The sequence below is a fragment of the Gadus macrocephalus genome, chromosome 14, assembly GCF_031168955.1.
Source record: "Gadus macrocephalus chromosome 14, ASM3116895v1".
Taxonomy (NCBI): domain Eukaryota; kingdom Metazoa; phylum Chordata; class Actinopteri; order Gadiformes; family Gadidae; genus Gadus; species Gadus macrocephalus.
The window spans coordinates 18180242-18201516 of record NC_082395.1 but is presented as its reverse complement, the minus strand read 5'-3'; the positions used below and the strand labels follow the sequence as shown (position 1 = coordinate 18201516).

Below are 21275 nucleotides of genomic sequence, written 5' to 3'. Positions count from 1 at the left end.
AGAGGTTCTGGTACATGACCTCTGACCTGAGAGAGGTTCCGGTACATGACCTCTGACCTAAGAGAGGTTCCGGTACATGACCTCTGATCTGAAAGAGGTTCCGGTAAATGATCTCTGACCTGAGAGAGGTTCCGGTACATGACCTCTGACCTGAGAGTGGTTCCGGTACATGACCTCTGACCTGAGAGGGGTTCCGGTACATGACCTCAATCAATCCTTCCGAAGAAAGAAATCAAGTTTTGTTGGACCCATAGCCATGCTGTGATGGTAGGCCTTGGCTAATGGGTGTTCTTATTACATTATCTGGTCCTTTAGTTGCTTCAAATAAGATTTTTATTGACCCAAGACAGGAAATTCTAGTGCTACAGCAGCAAGGACATCACAACAGTGTAATGAAAGATACAACATATAAAACAATTGTAAAGCTAAAAATACATATCAAATATGTCTATATACACAATAAGTCTACTTTGGAAGAAATATAAGTCAATGAATACAACGCAACACTCTTGTACTCAAGTGTCATTGTTGAGTACAAGAGTGTTGCTTGTTTGCAGTGAACTTGTTAAAGGCACCCAGTGCAACTTTCGAGGCTTAAAAATAAACATTCAATTTCTAGTCTTTTTTACACATAGTAAGTTTCAATAACTCCATACCATTACATACCGACATTTAAGCAGCAAAGATGAGACGTCGTTGTGTGGTGAGAACTGATACAAAATCGATAACAACAACAATGCCGCTATTTTCTTTATTTTTTGTAACCTACAATAAATAAAGCAGGCTTCCAGTCAATGGAAAAATGGCTTCTCCCCACCGGCGATTGTTGTTGTTTACGATTTTCTATCAGTTCTCACCACACAACGACGTCTCATCTTTGCTCCTTGAATGTCGATATGTAATGGTATGGAGTTATTGAAACTTACTACGTGTAAAAAAGACTAGAAATTGATTGTTTATTTTTCATTGAATGTTTACATAAAGTTGCATTGGGTGCCTTTAAGATGTCTTCTGCTCCAACAAACTCTGTTTGCTTTAAAGTAAAAGGGTAAATATGGGACTATTTTCTTTGCAATACATCGATAATGGTTGCCTAAAGTTAAAAAAAAATAAACAATCAACTGTCATACTATTATGCAAATGGCCACTAAGTCAATAAACAATGAATTCAAGTAAAAAAGTTGTTGTTGTTTTATCCATTGATCCATATTTCCCAGTAATGACTGATATGGATTTTGTAGTGGCACACTCAGCGTGTCCAGTAGGCTATATGTTGGTGAAATATCACGATGTCAAGCACATTCTAGGCTGTTGGCATATTGGTGTTTTTCCCAATCATAATAATAATAATAACTTATTGCTTATTCTAGAATTGGTCAAGGAGTAACAAGACGGCTACATAATTAACTGCTTAATTGATGCAACTCTTAGACACTTGTCCAATGAAGTCCTTACTTTCACTATTCTTTAGTGAATAAAAATGACATGGTATTCAATTCAGTTTTTATTGAGGCTGAGACACAGGTTCATATATACACAAGGGTTGAGTGTTTGCCTTTATTCCGGTAGGTTTGTATGTAGAGAGAGAATGAGTTTATCTGTTGGTACGAAGCCTCCAGCTAAACATGAAGTCAAACATTGCTAAGGCTGTTAGTTATATCATATTGTCCAAGAGCTCTCAGGGGACACGTTGAAGATGCTCTGCAAGGTACGTGGTAATACACTATTTCACTTGTGTGTATATATATATATATTATATATATATATATATATATATAATATATATATATATATATATATATATATATATATATATATATATTTAGCTGAGATATAGGTTACGAAATAGTGACTCAGGTCCTACCCAACCAATTATTGATCAACAGAGACATTTAAATATTAATCTTACACTATTTAATCTATTAATGTATTTATTTATTTATTTATTTATTTATATCCAGGGTGCTACCCAGGTTTTTCAAGTTGTGGGATATGTCGTTCAACAGTATTACTAGGGCTTAATTCCCATACACGTCCTTATAATCCTATTTGCTGTTGCGTTTTCCATAGATAAGCTGTAAATATTGTTTATAGAGTGTCTATAAATATGGTCAAACTGGGATTTTGGTTTGACCTCAGGTGGCATATTTTCTAGAAACTGCAAGATGATACTATTGTACCATTTTTTAAACAAGACTAATCGGCCCTTCAACAATAGGTGAATGTCATATGACAAACTAAAATAACAGGTTAGGGATGTTTATGATCAATGTTTTGAGCATTTTTATGATTATTTTGTGTTAGGCTACGTGTATTGATAAAAGTCACTGGAGTCTGGAGTCTTCATTTGAACAGACAGAGCAAACCAGCAAAATGTCATGTACCACTAAAAAAAACAAGGATGCAGTGGAACTTGTTCCTGTAAGTATCGGCCTTGAAAACCAATATGATCTTCTTTGTGTCACATTTACATTCAGGGCATTTAGCAGACGCTTTTATCCAAAGCGACTTACAATAAGTACATTTGTCAGAACAGTGTTTTTCATATAAAAGATGACCACTGAGCCTGTCTAAGTCTACATGTTGGTGTATTTCTGTCTCTCTAAGAAGGACACAGAAGACCAAGAGACCATCTTCACAGGTCCAGAAGATCAAAGTGTTCATACTCCAAAACCTCTGTTCCTTGTCTCGAAGTCAGTAACTCACACATCAGAACCTGCATGTGAATCTGTAACTTTGATGGTTTTGCTATGTATTTGCACAGTTCTAATGTCAAAAATTCAAGGATTCACCTCCCTTAAATGAGAAACAGTAGTAGAAAGTAGTAGTAAAGTACTAAAGTACTACATTGATTACCTATCATGTGGATATTGGAAGACAGTTATATTCCAATGTTTTGATAAAGAATAAAGGTCCCATGAAAGATAACTTAGCTGTACCGGCAGTAATGACTGTAACTTACTTACAATAGTGAAGGAGGCCATCTAAATTAGTGTTTAAGATACACTGAAATCGTTTGATGTGTTCAGGAACGTCGTAGTGAAGGATCCAGGCTACCTGTCCTTTATAACATGCAATTGGATGGGCACCATCATATGGGGTCTGTTACGTAAAAAGTTGGATACCAGCAACTACACCTTGTCACAAGGAAATGGAGCCAGCAGGAATGAGATCTTGTAAGAGCCTTTTTTTCTTCTTCAGTTTTTCAGTCCAATGTGTCGTAGGAAGCCTGAATTAGCGCTAAATATGCACATGATGACTAGGCCCCTTGACGACATGAAAATGTCATGTATATGTATGAATTAAATGTTTTTAATAAAATCGGTTAGGTTGATCTATAGGAAAACTATACATTTCCAGTAAATGGACCCAAAAGATCCAACTTTATTCTACTGAAATCTAGTAATTAGAATAGAATAGAATAGAATAGAATAGAGGAATGTCTTTCTCTTGAAAATCGTTACATTTTAATAATTTCTGTCTGCTTATTTTTGTTTCTGTGTTTGTCTCCTGCCTCAAAGGCTCAGGAAGTTCTTAGAAGAAGAAATAGATAAAGTAGGGCTGGAGAATGTCTCTATGTTACGAGTGGCTCTTCGCTTCCAGTTTGCTTCCTTTGTGCTTGCCACTGTTACCATCACTATTGCCTGTGTGATTACCTTTGGATCGGTAAGATGTCTATAATTGTCATCTTGATCATTCAATTGAAATATAATTATAATAATTATTATACAATAATATAATTATTACTTAGATCGATTATATTATGTTATATTACATTATTGGCTATATTATTTTATACATTTTATATATATATATATATATTTCTGTGTGTTGTAGATCATAGAAGCCAGTAGTTTTGTTAATTTATTGTTTTTATAAAATAATGAAAAATACTGACAAAGCTGCAAGCAGCAATTGAGGTCAAGCAATCAGCCCACTCCAAACAGCCAAGTTTGGAGTGGGCAGTGGGCACTGCTATACGGTTGTAGAGAAAATAGAAGAACAGACATACCTACAGAGAACCCTTCCTTTTTAGTTTGATTAGGTTGAGTTACAAATAACAGAAAATAAATAACAGAAGAAAAAAACCTACAATCACGGAGAAGTAGTGTTTAAAATGTTCATATCTTTCCATGCAGAGTATTGTGGTCTACGATTTGTTGCAGTATTCGCCAGAGACCTCGACTCGCAGCCATGGAGTGCGTCTGGCTTTTGCCTTCTTTGTAATGCAACTTTTGTTCAGCTTCTTGTTCGTCACAATGAAGATGTTTAATCTTCGATCAGGCATCAGGCTGAAAGGTGCTTTCAGCTTGTTTGTCTACAAGAAAATCATCGCTTTGAGGGGAGAAATGGTCTCCCTGGGAGAGGTAGGAATCGTCCACTACATAACCACTAAATTGTTCACACGTTCAACCAAACATTTGTACTTGATGCTAATCAGCCAAAACAACATATTGATTTGAAATCTCTTCATGGATCATTTTTTCCTGTCTTTCAGATGATCAATGTGATTACTGCTGATTCCGTAGTGCTGCCGGAACTATATACTGCCATCAGTATATTTTGTGCTACTCCGATTGTTATTTTGATCGCCACTATCTACTCCTGTTGCTTACTGGGTGCTACTGCTCTCATAGGACAACTGGTCTTCCTCCTCCTCATTGGATTCCAGGTGAGCGTTCTAACATTTGCAACATTTGGTTCGCTGTATATCGCATGCCTGTGTTTACGCTTCTCACTGAGATGACCACAACAGATGGGTTATTTTCTGAGGTGTTTTCATTTTAATGCAAAATTTAACTTGTGAAAAAAATTATGTTTTTAGATAGATTCTCATCTTGATTGGCCCCTACCTTGAAATGGCCCAACTTCACAACCACTAGGGGTTAATATATATATATATATATATATATATATATATATATATAAAGATAAAGATCATACTGTAACTGTTCCTACAATAAACCTTTTTACAGTTCATCTTACTCTTTGTAATACAATGGAGCAAAGAGAAATCAGTTGGATGGACAGACGCCCGGGTCAATACAACCAGCGAAGTGCTGAGCGCCATCAAACTCATCAAGATGTATGCCTGGGAGGAATCCTTCGAGAAGAAGATCAAAGGTAAGAGCGGCTTCTTCTATCCTTGACCACACTACCCACTGTTCCAGTTGTTCACATTGTTGAACATATTGTGCAGAAACGCCACGTTATGGAAACGTAAGACCGGAAGTTTTGTACAAAACAGAATACTATAGTAATAATTGAGTCCACATGCCACATGTACCTAAATACATCTATGTGGTAGCGAACATACTCTTTAAGGCATTGGTTCTCAAAGTGCGGCCCTCAGAAACATTCCTGGTGGCCCGCAATGACATACAGATGTAAGTTATAACATTATTTTTTTTTTAACAAAAATAAATAAATACAAAGAGAAAAGTCAACTCTAGCTTTCCATTAAATCCCATTACTTTGAAAGGATGAACCTCAGTTTCGTGATTTAGACCTCACTTGACCTCACTCCCAGAGGTCCATGGTGCAATGTTTTTTTTCACCACTGGGATGCTGATGGCGTTTCCCGACAGTTTTTTTTTCCTTTGGCGGCCCTCAGTCAAATTTTGGGTTCCTGAATTGGCCCTCAGCTGTCAAAACTGTGCGAACCCCTGGGTTAAGGTATTAAACTAGCAGGGAATAGTTTACCTAAGAGATTATCTAAATGTATTAAAGAATGAAAATCTCACTTTTTGTGGTTTTCTAACATAAATATGAGTTCCCCTAGCCTGCCTATGGTCCCCCAGGGGCTAAAACTTGCGTTTGGTGTAAAACGAGCACTAGCTGTTCTGTTTGCCTTTGAAAAAACGGAGGCTCAATCGCGCTGATTTGGAATGTCTTTATTTATGTCGTCATAAAGCATCTAAGCTCCTCCCCTTACTCTGCCTGGCCCGCCCAGAGGCGTTGGCCCGCCAATGAGACACGACCGTGTGAGCGCCACATGTGTAGGTGTGAATACACACACTGTAACCGTAACGCAAGTGTTTCTTGTCGGTTCTTTGACGTCTCTTGTAATTCCACAACGAGACTGTAGTGGAGGTTATCTGAGCCATGGTTGAGAAGGAATTGGGGGAAAGGAACTATGGCTTTGTCTCGTTGAAGTACATTGAACTGCGACAATGCCCGCCGGTTGCCGCGAGGCACCATCGCCCGGCAGCAGGCAGCCGGCAGCAGGCAGCGCGCGGTTCAGTCTACTTCAGATTGATGTGAAAGTGGAAGAACCAGAGACGTCGCAGAACCCGACAAAGTCGTTTGTGATTCATAATATCGTCTGGAGGCGCACACAGCTTTTGGCCGTGAAAATATGTATCATATGATATAGATATCTATGTATTATATGATATTATTTAGATATAGAGCTCCAGGACTGTAACGCAAGTGTTGTACACTTCCTTGTTATTTGGATAACCGTTCTGCTTTTGGTGTTATGGCGCATAACACGTCGGACTCTCGTCTCTGGTATTTCTACAACGAGACTCGTAGTGGGGGTTATCTCAGCCAAGGTTGAGAATGAATTGGGGGGAAGGAACTTTGGCTTTGACTCCCTCAAGAACATGAACCACGACATGGATGAGAAAGGGATTGTTGGCGGCAAATGTCTCCCGCTTGAGACCCGCTGAGGGACCACCGCCGGAGGCGGAGGTGCCTAAGCGCTGCCCGGCAACGATCCCTTTCTCCTCCTTGTCGCGGTTCAGTCTACTTCACATTGATGTGGACGTGGAAGAACCAGGAACGTCGGAGAACCCAACGCGGTCATTTGAGATTCATAATATCGGCTCACACAGCTTTTGGCCGTGATAATATATATTAGATGATATAGATATCAATGTAGGCTATATGATAATATTTAGATATAGAGCTCCAGGACTCCCGTGTGTTCTAGAATATTTACAGAACACGGCTAAAGGCTGTGTGCGCCTCGCCATTGCGATACATCCACTGTAAACAGAGTGCATGGTACCGTGGCTGCAAGCTGCTGAGGGCCACACCCCCACCCTCCTCCTTGACCCGCCTCGCTCCTCCTCATTTGCATTATAGCTACAGACGCCAAAACAGCGCATTTGGGGGAAGCTCAATGTGCGACTGGCTCGGAGTGGCTGTAACTCTGCACCACGGCTGAATTTCGGGAACGTCTTTGAATACTGTGTTAGTGGCCCACTAATACCTATATTAAAGAATACATAAAATAGCATGTGATGGGACCTTTAACGTTGAGACACATTCAAACTAGTCACACACTAGGGATGCAGTAAATACATAAAATAACAGAAGTACAGATTACACTGTCCAATTCGATACAAGTTTGAGTTGTTTTGCAGTACAGTGCCTGAACTAGTTTCCACCATTTTCCACATTTATTAATGGCACTGAGAACATGGTAAACACAGAGTTTAGGCTGGGGAGACACCAGCAGACAAAAGTAATACACACTGAGAGTTTAGGCTGGGGAGTGATGTACAAGTTATGTCTCTTTGTCAAGTATAGGGTTGAAATTGTAATGAATGACTTCCAATTAGGGAGTCACCCCAACCAACAGGTCTATGTTTATATATATGTATGTATACATATGTGAATACAAATGTTGTGTTATACTTATCTGACAGATATAAGGATTGAGGAGAGGAAGAAGCTGGAAGTGTCATGCTTCACCATCGGCTTGAACGCTAACGTCATCATCCTCAACTCTATCATCACTGGCACTGTTCTCATGATCACTCACACCGCGATCGGCCTTCCCTTGAATTTTGCTCAGGTAAGTTTGCAACTATGATAATTTTTTTTAATTATCATATTTTTAGAAACATAGTTCATTTAAAGCTAGCTTTGAATGAACTATGTTATAGTTCATTGTTAATTTAAAGCTAGCTTTAGGCATAGCTATTATGAAAGAGATTCTTATAAATGCCGTGGCACTGGAGCACTGTAGCTTGTAACACTGTGTGAGTGCATGCCTGCCCCTCTGAATAACAATTTGTATCTAAATCTTACTCTCATCCGCTCTTTAGTATATTTGTATGTATGTTTGTATATATATATATATATATATATATTTATACATACATATATATATATATATATATATATATATATATATATATATATATAGGTGACCTTGGGTGTCTTGAAAGGCGCCTCTAAATTAAATGTATTATTATTATTATTATTATTATTATTATTATATATATATATATATATATATATATATATATATATATATATATATATATATATATATATATATATATATATATATATTAATGATGTGCTATCATGTTTTTTTCATCTTCTGCTGACTGGATACAATTATAAACCTTCATACAATTGCCAGTTGATTAGGTATGGTGTCAAATGTTCTAAAATACAATTCTTAATGTCATTTCTTCCAGGCTTTGACCATCACTGCCCTCTTTAGCACCATGGCTTCCCTGACGCAATGGCTTCCTCTTGGTATCTTGATCCTGGGACAGGCATTAGTGGCTCTGCACCGAATCAAGGTAAGAATCCTTTAATTTAGCCTAATATTAAGCATTCTGACAGACTCGGGTATCCAGTCCATTAACTTTGATTCATCTAATTAAAACGACTGTTCTTAAATTGCTGTCCTTTCCAGTACTCAAATACAATAGTATACTTTGTTTTAATATCTTCTAAGACTATAGGGATGTGGCCAGCCATATGTTTTTTCTTAATTGTCTCAAATTCAAACCTTTATTTTGCTAGTCAATTTTAACTTTGAAGAACCCTGAGAAATACTTGATTCAGAAGACGGATACTGGCCCTGCCATAGTGGCAGAAAATGCTACTCTGTACTGGCCCAAACCAGCCAGTGAACAAGCCTCTAACAAACCAGCCAGTACACAAGCCTGTGCCAACACAGACAACGGGTTGCTGGTCAACCGGTTGGACGACAAGGATGAAAAGGAAGAAGTCCCGCCTGCCTTGAGAAACATCTCCTTCACATTACCTAAGGTGACTTTTAGAGTCAGGCATACTAAATGGGCATGGCTGGGGGTTCAAGGCTTAAATCTCCCTCTGGTGTTTCTTCTGAAGGGCCACCTGCTGGGAGTGTGTGGGAATATGGGCAGCGGGAAGTCATCGCTGATATCCAGCCTCTTAGAACAGGTGATTTAATGTGTTGCTACCATACATTTCTAAACAGGATGTTACCGGCTTACCGAAAGTAATCGTAGGGACACTTTCCTAACCATGGAACAATGCGCCCCACATGAGGGTACATGAAGGGACTTAGTGGAGGCTGGTTTATAATAAGGATTTGTTGGATTTCTATTGCAGATGCATCTTCAACAGGGCTCCGTCACAGCCCGGGGGAGCTTTGCTTATGTGCCCCAGCAAGCATGGATATTCCACGGAACGGTTCAGCAGAACATACTGATGGGGGAAGCTTTTGACCAGGACCGGTAAAAACGTTTTTAATGAAAAAAAACCCAGAAGGATGGATTTAGATGAATTGCATTATTACTGACTAGATTACCAGCATTTTTATAAAACGTCACATATCTGAATGTGGCAAGGCAAGGCAAGGCAAGCCAACTTTATTTATATAGCACTTTTCATACACAAGGCAGACTCAAAGTGCTTGTGTATGATATGTCTGATATGATATGTCTACTGAAGGCCAGACATTCAGTACATTTTCCCAGGATCTGAAACTCTCTCTGGTTATACTTCATGAACTGCATTTACAAGAACAAGGACAATATAGCCTCACTTATGAATTCCTGGTTTGGTTCTTTTCTCACAGCTACAACAGAATTCTCCATTGCTGTAGCCTCATACCAGACATGAAGATACTCCCAGTTGGAGACCAGACTGAGGTAGGAATGAATGCTTTCTATATTCTTAAATCTAATTTCTAAGTAATTGTAACAGGTATTTTAATTGGTCTCAAATTGTAGGTGAGGCGTATCTGAGGACTTTATTGCATGTTGGCAACGACAAAGTTTATAACTAGACAGCGAACATAATATATTACAATACTATTTTATCATTTTATTTGATAGCCAATCTGATAGGACCTTGGGTCCAATATAGTGAACTTACGTTGTGACATAATTTGTAGGTCCTGTTCTACAGCAAACATTGGGTTGGCTGGCTGACAGTGTCTATCTATGTCGACAAGTGTTCTTCCAAACATCTATTGAACTAGAAGGCTACTGTTCATGAAGTAACTGGCCATGGTGATTTAAACTGTACATGATATCATGGGTTCTTGGCAGATTGGAGAGCGAGGTATCAACCTCTCTGGGGGGCAAAAACAGAGGATCAGCCTGGCCAGAGCGGTGTACTCTGACCGAGACATCCTCCTCCTGGATGACCCTTTGTCTGCGGTGGACGCCCACGTGGGGAAACACATCTTTGAGGAATGCATCAAGAGAGAACTTGTTGGAAAGTCCGTCATCCTTGTGACTCACCAGCTCCAGGTACGACCCGTTGATACGGTCTTTGATAGGACTGGAGTGGCCTCCTCAAGCCTCAGGACAGTGTCTACTGCTTATCGAATGTTGTTTTGGGACTAAGTAATAGCGTTCTTTGTTTCACCCGGTTTGTTACCCAGCTTACTCACGTAATCTCACTAAAGAGCTGACCATAAGGTAGGTTGTTTGTGGTCATTTACACCACAAACAACCTACCTTATGGTTAACTCTTTAGTGAGCTTACGTGAGTCAACATTACAACCCAGGTTGTGGTTATCCCAAGTCGATGACATCTTGGGAGGTAGTTCTAGACTAGAGTGAGGGGGAACAAGAGTGTGAGATTGACCACTGCATCAGGGTTTTCTCCTTCAGTGGTATTAGTACGAACATGGTCACAGATACAAGGCACACATTTGTTTCCTATGCAGGCTAGCTAGAAACACATTTAATGAAAGCATGAGTTCAAAGGGTTCCAACCATCCTGGAAAACCTGGATTTTGATCCAGGTGTTTGTTGTGCTAAACTACGTTGCATTTAAAAATGACAAAATTGACCTCAAATTTGCTTACCAGTACATGCAGTTCTGTGATAATGTCCTGCTCCTGGACGAAGGAGAGATACTGGAGGCAGGAAGACATGAAGAGCTGATGAATGGGAGAGGACGTTACGCCCAGCTCATCAGCAGCTACCAGCTGGAACAGTCCACAGTAAGAGGGCGGCATTCGTCAGTTCGATCATCATGTTTGATGTGTTATAATGTTCAAAATGTTGTATCGTTATCGTTATGTGTGTGTAGCAACCATTACCACCTCTGATATCCACTTGTATTGTTGGCAGCTCAAAATAGTCTCGTTGATGATACTTCATTGAAGAGCATAGCTTAGTGTAACGTAACCTACATCTTTGTTTTGATTTGAAGTGGGGATGGGAGCTTGGTGAGGAGGGTGCTACTGCTCTCCTCGTCACCCACTTTGTGAAGGTTCCTTAAGGGTGCACTTTCCCAATGGATCGAACCTTGTTCCCAGGTTCTGTTACAACAGCAGAACGCCGTGGATCCGCCATTTGTTGAACCCCACCAAACCAATGGCGTTGTGAACCAAGGTGAGGCAAATAACTTGTTTAGGAAATGAATGACCAATGTGGTTGCGTCTTAAAAAAGGCTCCTCAGTGAACCTCCATGATTTGGCGTTAATTTCTGTTAATCTATTCTAGAAGGTCCAACGGCTCTTCAGTTAACCTTCATGCAGTGGTGTTAATATCTGTTAATGTAGAAGGTCCAACGGCTCTTCAGTTAACCTTCATGCAGTGGTGTTAATATCTGTTAATGTAGAAGGTCCAACGGCTCTTCAGTTAACCTTCATGCAGTGGTGTTAATATCTGTTAATGTAGAAGGTCCAACGGCTCTTCAGTTAACCTTCATGCAGTGGTGTTAATATCTGTTAATGTAGAAGGTCCAACGGCTCTTCAGTTAACCTTCATGCAGTGGTGTTAATATCTGTTAATGTAGAAGGTCCAATGGCAGCAGCTGTTCTGAAAGGTAGAATGGGTCTGAGAAAATAACAGATTATCACTGCTACGGTTCAGTAGACTCTTACACGTTTAACATGCTGTCGTCTGTCTCCTTTTTAGCCTTTGACATATCTGATGAAATGGATGACGTCAGCATGTCTGACAAAAAAAGTAAGTGTTTAACAATACCGATACCTTTATACCTATAGTATCAGCTGATTTGGGAATAAGTTACATAACTCCATTGTTGTTAAGTCGATCGACGATAAAAACTCCAACTACGACCAGTGTTCTCACTATTGGTTTATCTTTATGTACCCAGCAGTCATTGCACGTTCAGAAAATGTAACCGGCCGTTCTCGCCAATTGTGCAATCCTTTATAGGAAATACTCTGACTTTAAATATTTTCCACTTATGCATAGTTAAATGAGAAGCATCAAACCGTTTTGAATGACCACAGTATTTTCCCTTTGAAGTCCAGGAGGGTGACGGGCAGTTGATAATGAAGGAATTCTCCAGCCAAGACTCTATTTCCTGGAGAACCTTTCATGCGTACTGCCAGGCGCTAGGAGGTACCAATACCCACACACGCGCACACATCTCAGTGTTTCTGGAGGGTGCAAAACACACACATGTCTAAAGGGACCGAAACATGTGTATTTTGTTGCTCTGCCCTTCAGGTTATTTCCTTGCTGTTGCCGTCCTCCTTCTTTACGTTGGGCTAATTGGAGGAGCCGCATTCAGCAATGTGTTCCTCGCCTACTGGATGGAGCAGGGATCTGGGGTGAGCAACACACATCCACTGACACATAGAGGGGGTAAAGGGTTGTCACAGACTCCACCAGAAGAGGGGTTGTACTGGTAAGCTCCAAGAGAAGGAATCGTCCTTGTGTAGATACCTATATGTCTCAGAGGAGAGGATTGCAGCAGTAATGGGCAGCTGCCAGCATAGGTGCAGCATAGTGAGGGTAAGACCATGCGGTTCTGAATGGGTTCCTTGTTCTCAAAGGACCACAATGGCATATGCCAGTGTGGTGACACCATGGGTGGATTGTTCTTGTGCATGCTCGGTAACGCACTGAGCTTTGTGTTTTTTGACCCAGACTGCAAATGTGACTGTTGAAGACCAGGCTAACGTCACGCTGAACCCAGACATCGCCTTCTACCAGAAGGTTTATGGAATAATAACATTGGTTGTAGTGATAGTTTCTATTATTAAAACATATTTCTTCGCCAAGGTCAGCCTCCGTGCTTCCTCAGTATTTCACATGAGGATGTTAGAAAAGGTAAGCAGACCTCCTAGAAGTGGCCAGTAGCCGATAGAAAATAACATATTGATTAATTATTAATTATATTATAAGTCATGATAGCTGGTCTGTAGTGCAATGAGGCCTTGTTTGTGCATCACTTCCAGGTAATTGCCAGTCCAATGAGTTTTTTTGATACCACCCCTATTGGTCGGATGCTGAATCGATTCTCCAAGGATATGGAAGAAGTCGATTTCTGGATTCCCATGGGAATGAACTATTTCGTCAACACATTTCTATCAATTGTGGGCTCCATCTTCCTCATTATCTATGCATTTTATAAAATGGTTTATCCTCTGATCATCTTCTTCGCTATCACTCTCACCTTCCACTCGTAAGTTGTCACCAATCCACCTTGAGCTCCAACTCAAATGTTGATGTCAATAGACTAAATTAATTAACTATTTGTGACAGTAATGGACACCTAAGGGGCAATAATTGACCTATAGTTTACAGAAATGCTAAGCATGTAATCTCAATGCTAAACATATAAAGTAAATGCTAAACATGTTAAGTCATCGCTGAGCATTCAAATACTAGGTGTTTCAAGTGAATGAGCATGTACGGTGAATGTTAAGCTTAAAATGAATGCTAAGAGTGTTAAGTGAATGCTAAGCATGTCAATTAAATGCTTAGTATGTCAATTGAATGCTAAGAATGTAAAGTAAATTCTAAGCATGTAGAGTGAATGCTAAGCAAGCGAATGTTAAGCATGTCAAATGTATCCTCTGCAGATTAAGCCAGAGAGCAATCCGTCAGTTGAAGAGGTCAGAGAGCACAAGTCGCTCTCCCTGGATCTCCCATACTAGCTCCACCATCGAGGGCCTCAGCACCATCCACGTCTATGGCAAGACAGACAGCTACATACACCAGTAAGATACCAGGTGTGCTCTATAAAGGCTCTTATCCAGCCTATTCCAAACATTTAGGAATGTCAAATTCTACCTGGAAATTGGTTTTTTTGAACGGATGAATATGATATGTTAGCCTGGTCCTGCCAGACTCTCGTACTTCATTTAATTTGCACAGAGAATCTGGTCACTCTCCATCTGTTGGAGTTTAAAACTATGGGATCTGCCCAGTGCACCTCTGGATCTGCCATAACGTTATTGTTCTCAGCCACTCCCTCTGTTCGCTGATTGGACCGGAAAAATTTGGCTGGAGATAACCCGCGAATATACCGCAAACCGAAACGTAGTACTGAAGAGAAATGAAAATTCAGCGGAAGTACGTCGGTGGGCGGAGCCAGGCTAATGATGTGTAGCATGGGCATATAATTCTGTGGTTAGGCTGAGGCCACAGGTGGACCCAAACGCAGGATGCAAACACTTTGGTAGGGTTCAAAAGAGGGTTAGGGTTAGGGTTAAGGGTTAATGGTTAGGGGTTAGGGGTAGGTTTTATTGCGAACAGGGGTTCAAGAAGCCAGAGCTCAGGGTAGGGGGGATGGACAGGTCGAGACTCCTCATGGGGAGGTTGAACCAAAGGCTTAACCGGAGGTGGAGAAGGGGAATCAGACTGTAGAACCAGGCTGGGGCAACAAGGCAACAAGGCGATCGAGGCAGGCAGGGTTCTGAGCTGGTTGGCAATCTGGATCACAGAAAACAAGTGAGCAGGAGGAGAAAGAAATAAGACCACAGGCAGCATGGAAGCCCGAGGACGGTCCAACTGCTAGCGACGGTACGGTCTGCTGACGCTGAAGAGGAAAGCCAGGTCCCTTCACACTGCTTCACAGAGATGATGCAGATGATAATTTTGCTCAGGATCAGCAGAGAATTTTCTGTCATCTCTTAGTATTCTTCAGCAATTCAAATGATTAGGCTTTTGAGGCAAATAAATGCTTAAAAAAGCACTATTTTCAGGTTGGATCCTGACCTCTGTTTTTTTTTGCAGGTAGAGGTGTAACACAAACTTCTTGTTGTGTTGCAGTACAGGTGTGACCCTGACTTCGCATTGTTTTTCAGATACAGGTGTGACCCTGTATTATTGTTGTGTTTCAGGTACGGTTTGCTGTGTGACTTCAACTCCAGCCACATGTACATGTTTCAATCAGGGATGAGCTGGGTATATCTCTGGACATCATTTATGAGTTCTTTGCTGAATCTGTGTGTAGGATTGTTTGTGATCCTCACTCCCAAAGATGACGTGAGTGGTTCCATGAAAGGCCTGGCACTCACCTGCGTTCTACAGGTAAAGACACCTTCAAGCTGACAATGAATGTTTTGGTTATCTTTAAAGTGTCTGTTCGTTAAATAAAGTTTTGTGTGTGTGTGTGTGTGTGTGTGTGTGTGTGTGTGTGTGTGTGTGTGTGTGTGTGTGTGTGTGTGTGTGTGTGTGTGTGTGTGTGTGTGTGTGTGTGTGTGTGTGTGTGTGTGTGTGTGTGTGTTTGTGTGTGTGTTAAGTTAGTAACCGGTTTTCTAACAGTGATGGACTTGGCCAGAGAGTTGGACGCCAGGTTCAGCTCAGTAGAGAGAATCCAAGAGTACATAAAGGTACATCAAGACACGATGGCCTGAATCATCACCAAGCAACACCCAACCTCATTCAGACACCATGACATCATTGGCTACCAACATATGATTAGTACACGGAATCTTTCTTGGTCATTCAACAGTCTCTCCAATGATAATAGAGACATGATAATATTTCTGATAACTGATCTGATGATTTAATTGAAACACCACCTTCCTTCTTGTAGAAACACCCTCCTTCTTGTAGAAAGACCACCTTCCTTCTTGTAGAAACACCCTCCTTCTTGTAGAAACACCCTCCTTCTTGTCGAAACACCAACTTCCTTCTTGTAGAAACACCAACTTCCTTATTGTAGAAACATCTTCCTTCTAGTAGAAACACCTTCCATCTTGTAGAAACAGTATCTGGTCTTCTTGGGTCCATTTTGAACGTCTGGATCTGGGTAGTTTTCCCATTCTTCCCTTAAGCTGGTTGGATTGGATATGTCTGTGAACTGGAGGTCTCTGCATATGTCATATGGGGTTGAAGTCCAGTTGGTTTGTTTTGTATAGACCTGTGGGTCCGAGGGTCCCCGGAATGTGAAGGAGGCTCAGATCCCAGAAGGCTGGCCACAAAGCGGATCCATAAACTTCCAGAACTACACGATGAGGTACAGGGAGAATACACCTATTGTTCTCAAAGGACTCCAAATCCACATCAAGGCTGGGGAGAAAATTGGCATTGTTGGACGGACCGGGTCAGGTAAACTACAGATATGTTTGTTTTATGCTATAGCTCCTTCCCTTCTGTTCTTAGCATTTGTGTGTTCAATGACCTGCTATCAAGAATATTTAACATGAGTGTAAACACCAAGACACAAAGCCTTTCCCTTGAACTCCTGAAGGGAAAGACTCTTCATTACATTACAAGGGGTGTTCTTTTGACCAACAGCGGGACTTCGGGACTGTCGGTGAATCATCTGCTTTATCTACCAAAGCAAAATTTACTGGGCGTGTCACACCACACTGGCATATGCCATTGTGGTCCTTTAATAGTGCATGTAACATTGAGAAATAACAGTAAGTGAGTACATTGCTGGTAAGATATACACAATATCTTTGTTTGCAGGAAAGTCCTCCTTGGGTGTGGCCCTGTTCAGGCTAGTAGAGCCGGCATTTGGCAGCATCCTGATCGATGGGGTGGACATCAGACACATAGGCCTGCATGACCTGCGCAGTAGGCTGTCCATCATCCCCCAGGACCCCGTCCTGTTTCTCGGTTCCGTCAGGTAATCCCTGAGCCTGACATCCCCCCACACCGATTCGCAAAAGGTGTATGAGTCGGGGAACCTCCAAGCATATGTTTGATTTGGAAAGGTGCGTTATCAACGGGCACCCACCAGTACGGATGGACTGTGTGTCTGTAGAGGCATTTTCACACCGCCACGCCGGTACGGTCGTGGCTTGGAACACCCTGCAATTTCACTTGCCTTGCCTGTGTAAAACCACGGGGAGTATATTCTTCCTTCGTCAAGGAGCCAGCTTTCTTGGTTTGTTGGAGTAGGCGGGGCTACGCACAGAGAGTAGACCTCAGAATAATTTGCACACTCCGAATGTTTTTGTTTTTGTTTTTATTCAAGCCACTCGCTTGCAAGAATGACGGCAACATATTCTTTATTTTGCCGACCATATGTTACTGTGGTGAAAGTGTACTCTTTTTTTCAAAGCACTCTAAGAACCAATTACTTAGGTACTTTTAACATACTGCCTGAGTGATTGATAGCGGACTTACCCACTGTAACCATCAGGTCAGATCAGCCCTGCAACAGGTTGTTTTATTTTATAGCCTGTTGAGTGTTGTGGGTAAGCGTAACGGTCAAAAATCATCATCTTTTTCTAGACATGGTTGACTGCGATAGCCTATAAAGAAACACTAAGGCTTTTTACAAATGTCCCCTTTCAGGTACAACCTGGACCCTTTCGACAAACACAGTGAGCAAGAGCTCTGGTTAGTGCTGGAGAAGACCTACCTGAAGGACTTGGTATGTTACCTCCTGCAGACACGGAAACACGGTCTTCAAGTATGACCAGTGTGCACAGGGGCGGCAGTAGCTCAGGAGGTAGATCGGGTTGGCTGGTAACCGCAAGGTTGCTAGTTTGATCCCCGCCCCCTCCTCCTGGTTGTCGTCTTGCATGGTTGAATCCGCCAACGGTGTGTGCATGAATGGGTGAATGTCAGGCACTATTGTGAAGCACTTTGGGTGGCCAGTTGGCCACTGGTTACAAAAAAGCGCTATATAAATGCAGGCCATTTACATGTCCAGACGTTCGTCCTTTTTGTCATGTGTGTGGCCCGAATGTGATCCCAAGCTCTATTTGTGATCATGTCCAGGTCTCCGGGCTACCTGAAAAGCTGCAGGCAGAAGTGGTGCGGAACGGAGAAAACTTCTCCGTTGGACAGAGGCAGCTCATGTGTATGGCCCGAGCCCTGCTGCGAAACACCAAGGTGTGTCTCACTGTCCATCCATCAAACCCTGTCTATCTCTCGGCCTGACTGTCCCTTTCTGTTCTGTTCTCTGCATGTCTGTTTAAAGCCGACATACATCTTTGTTCTGGACGTACGGTAGAACCCCTATATATCAAGGTGTTCTTCTGTTGACACTTTAGAACACCCCTCTATATCCAGAGGCCTCCTCCAATCACACTTCCTCCATGTCCTGCCTCAGATCATCCTCCTGGACGAAGCCACAGCATCCATCGATGCCGAGACCGACGCCCTGATCCAAACCACCATCAGGGAGGCGTTCGAGGGATGCACCACCCTCACCATCGCTCACCGCATCAACACCGTGCTGCAGGCCGACCGCATCCTGGTCATGGAGCAGGGACAGGTGAGAGCTATACTGGGCTAGATACATACACACACACTACTACTATACATGATACACATTGTGGCATCCCGCCCCTGAAGCCTCGGCCTGAACGGGCCCGAGGGACCGTGAAGGACGGGGTATACCACCCCCACCCACCAGCCCGGCGACGGAGAGCACCTGGACCTTCCCCCCAATCAGCGGGATGGGGGACACCTGGCGGCTGGGAGGAGGAAGGCCCGGAGCCACTATAAGGCCCAGTGCCCACTACCTCCGTCCGTTGACTGATCCCCATTGACTTTGAATGGGGACGGACGCGCAATGCATTGTGGATCCGTCCGTTCCGTTGGAGCCTTCGGCTCCGTCAAGAAGTTGAAAAATGTTAAACTTTTTCGGCAACGACGGATCCGTCATCCAATCAGATCACGTATGCAAATTTAAGCACTGTGACGCGACTCGGGCTCTGACGGTACTGGAAAGCGGGAAATCGGGTAATCTTGCCTCGCAACAAGCAGGAAGAAGCGGGAAGAACCCGGCGAAGCGATTTGATTGGCTGACTGATGCCTCTGCAAAGACTACTCCCCCATCAGTCAGCCACGCCTTCCCACGTCCGTTGACTGACGGTGCAGTGGGCATGTAGGGTAACCCTACATGCCCACAATATAAACACCCTAATGCAAGCGCACCGCATTCTAGTCATGGACCAGGGACAGTGATACACACACACACACACACACAGACACACACACACACACACAGACACACACACACACACACACACACACACACACACGCACGCACGCACGCACGCGCGCGCACACGCACGCACACTACTATACATGATGTACATAGACTTATAAACGCTGTGATGGAAGCTGACCTGGTTACGGACCAAGGACAGGTGATATATGAGTACACCTATAATCCCACACATATCCAAACAAAAGTCCCATTTCAATCCTCTGTGTGTCTTCCAGGTGGTGGAGTTTGACAGTCCTGATGTGTTGAGACAGAAGCCAGACTCTCTGTTCAGCTCCCTCCTGGCAGCTGCAAACACAATCAACGCCTGAAACACACAACCACCGTACAGACACATAACGATCATAAAGACAGTCAACACCCGAAACACACAGCCATCATACAGACACACAACCATCATAAAGACACAGTCAACACCCGAAACACACAGCCATCATACAGACACACAACCATCATACAGACACACAGCCACCATACAGACACAACCATCATAAAGGCATTACATCCACAATCAACACAAATACATCCTGTGATCTTTCTGAATTATACATTTTGTACTTTGTACTTCGTAGTTTTCCCCTGTGGGTAATGTATAGTTGTATTGATTCAAGCCACTATAGCACGTTGATATGTTGATGTTGATTTTAAGATAACAATAAAGAAGAGATTGCATCTTTCAGCAGAAATGTGTTTGTGATAAAGGGAGTTTTATTGTAAATATCCCAGTTGATCTAATAAAAGACCAGTGAGGAGGTAAATTTTGGCTGAATATCACATCCTTCATGGTTCCCTCCTTGTCCATTCTCATTAAGTTCAGACACAGTGGTCGAAGCGACTAAAATCCCTAGTAAGAATTCATAGCAGAAGAGTTAATATTCTGGAAGTCTTTCAGACCTGTTCTTAAGGACGCCTGGGCAAAATGTGATATTGCGTCTCTGTGACTGCCTCCGAATTTGCGTGTTATGGAAAATGGTCTCATGGTGGTGCTGTTTCTCCATTCAGATGGTTTATTTGGAAGATTTCCATGGGATTGCATCAGAGGTTAAACCGGGTGATGAAACTGCTTGAAATATATAGGGAGGCTTGCGGATTCTGGCAGAGCTGCTGGTGAGTTTCTCTTGTGTAGCTTTTAAATAAGGGGTTCGGTTGGTGTAAGGGTTGTGAGATGTGATACATACACAAGGCTTTACCTTGGCTTTCAGGCCCCCAAGCAAAAAGATCAGATAAAATGAATCAATCACCGCACCACCCTTCTCTGGCTTCTTTTTTATACCCAAACTTAAAATGATCGACCCCAGTAAGTCTAGCCAAGTTCACAGTAGGAGGGATTTCCTCCAGCTAGGGTCTATACAGTTTATAATAAATATTATAGGTAATTTGCTGCATTTCTAAATTTTTAAAACGTACATTAAATGTGTTGCTGTTAATTGTTGCATTAATCCCAACTAGTACATTGGGTGTCACAGCAGAAAGTAAATGGCAGGAATGATTATTCAAAATATAGATTTAAAATAACAAAAACTAAAAAATAAGTAACAATTATTACAGTAGGCCTACAATAAGAGTAGTAGAGGTGTTAATGCCACACGAATAAATGTAAACATTATAGTCTGTTAAAAACAGGCCTCAACAAGGAACATGAAATGCAATTCACTTGGGAAAGAGGTGTGTTGGTCAGCGGCTTCGATGCAACTGCAGGTCTGAGAATAGCAAAATAATACTCCGTAGGATGTACTTGCATCCCAATAGAGACACAACCATTCAGACCAGGCAGTAGAGGCCGCTATTGTTTCGAAATGAACCTTGAAATTCCATGACAGGCTATATCTTGCTTGGTCATAACACGTGTGTACGTGTACGCTGCACGTACGTGTGCGCTGCAAGTAGGCCTA

The 21275-nt window shown here is 42.0% G+C and overlaps 1 protein-coding gene across 3 annotated transcripts; it reads left to right on the top strand.

The window, feature by feature from the left end:
- Positions 1–1551: 1551 nt before the first annotated feature.
- On the top strand, positions 1552–20069 carry abcc12 (ATP-binding cassette, sub-family C (CFTR/MRP), member 12). Of its 3 annotated transcripts, none has more exons than XM_060071334.1 (31): positions 1552–1708; positions 2305–2421; positions 2611–2693; positions 3030–3176; positions 3522–3666; positions 4140–4367; positions 4499–4672; positions 4977–5124; positions 7659–7807; positions 8442–8549; positions 8776–9024; positions 9106–9177; positions 9349–9473; positions 9818–9890; positions 10293–10496; positions 11063–11197; positions 11516–11591; positions 12120–12170; positions 12477–12572; positions 12681–12784; positions 13104–13286; positions 13415–13641; positions 14042–14179; positions 15305–15494; positions 15707–15796; positions 16328–16517; positions 16884–17043; positions 17718–17796; positions 18147–18260; positions 18481–18645; positions 19602–20069. In XM_060071334.1, exons 1-31 carry the CDS (start codon positions 1697–1699, stop codon positions 19692–19694), a joined length of 4125 nt encoding a protein of 1374 aa, XP_059927317.1. In that variant the 5' UTR covers positions 1552–1696; the 3' UTR covers positions 19695–20069. The 3 variants fall into 3 exon arrangements, with proteins under 3 accessions (XP_059927317.1, XP_059927316.1, XP_059927318.1); XM_060071333.1 differs by having other exon boundaries at positions 2608–2693; XM_060071335.1 differs by lacking the exons at positions 1552–1708; positions 2305–2421; positions 2611–2693; ... (18 more) ...; positions 13415–13641; positions 14042–14179 and having other exon boundaries at positions 15375–15494; positions 15711–15796.
- Positions 20070–21275: the final 1206 nt, after the last annotated feature.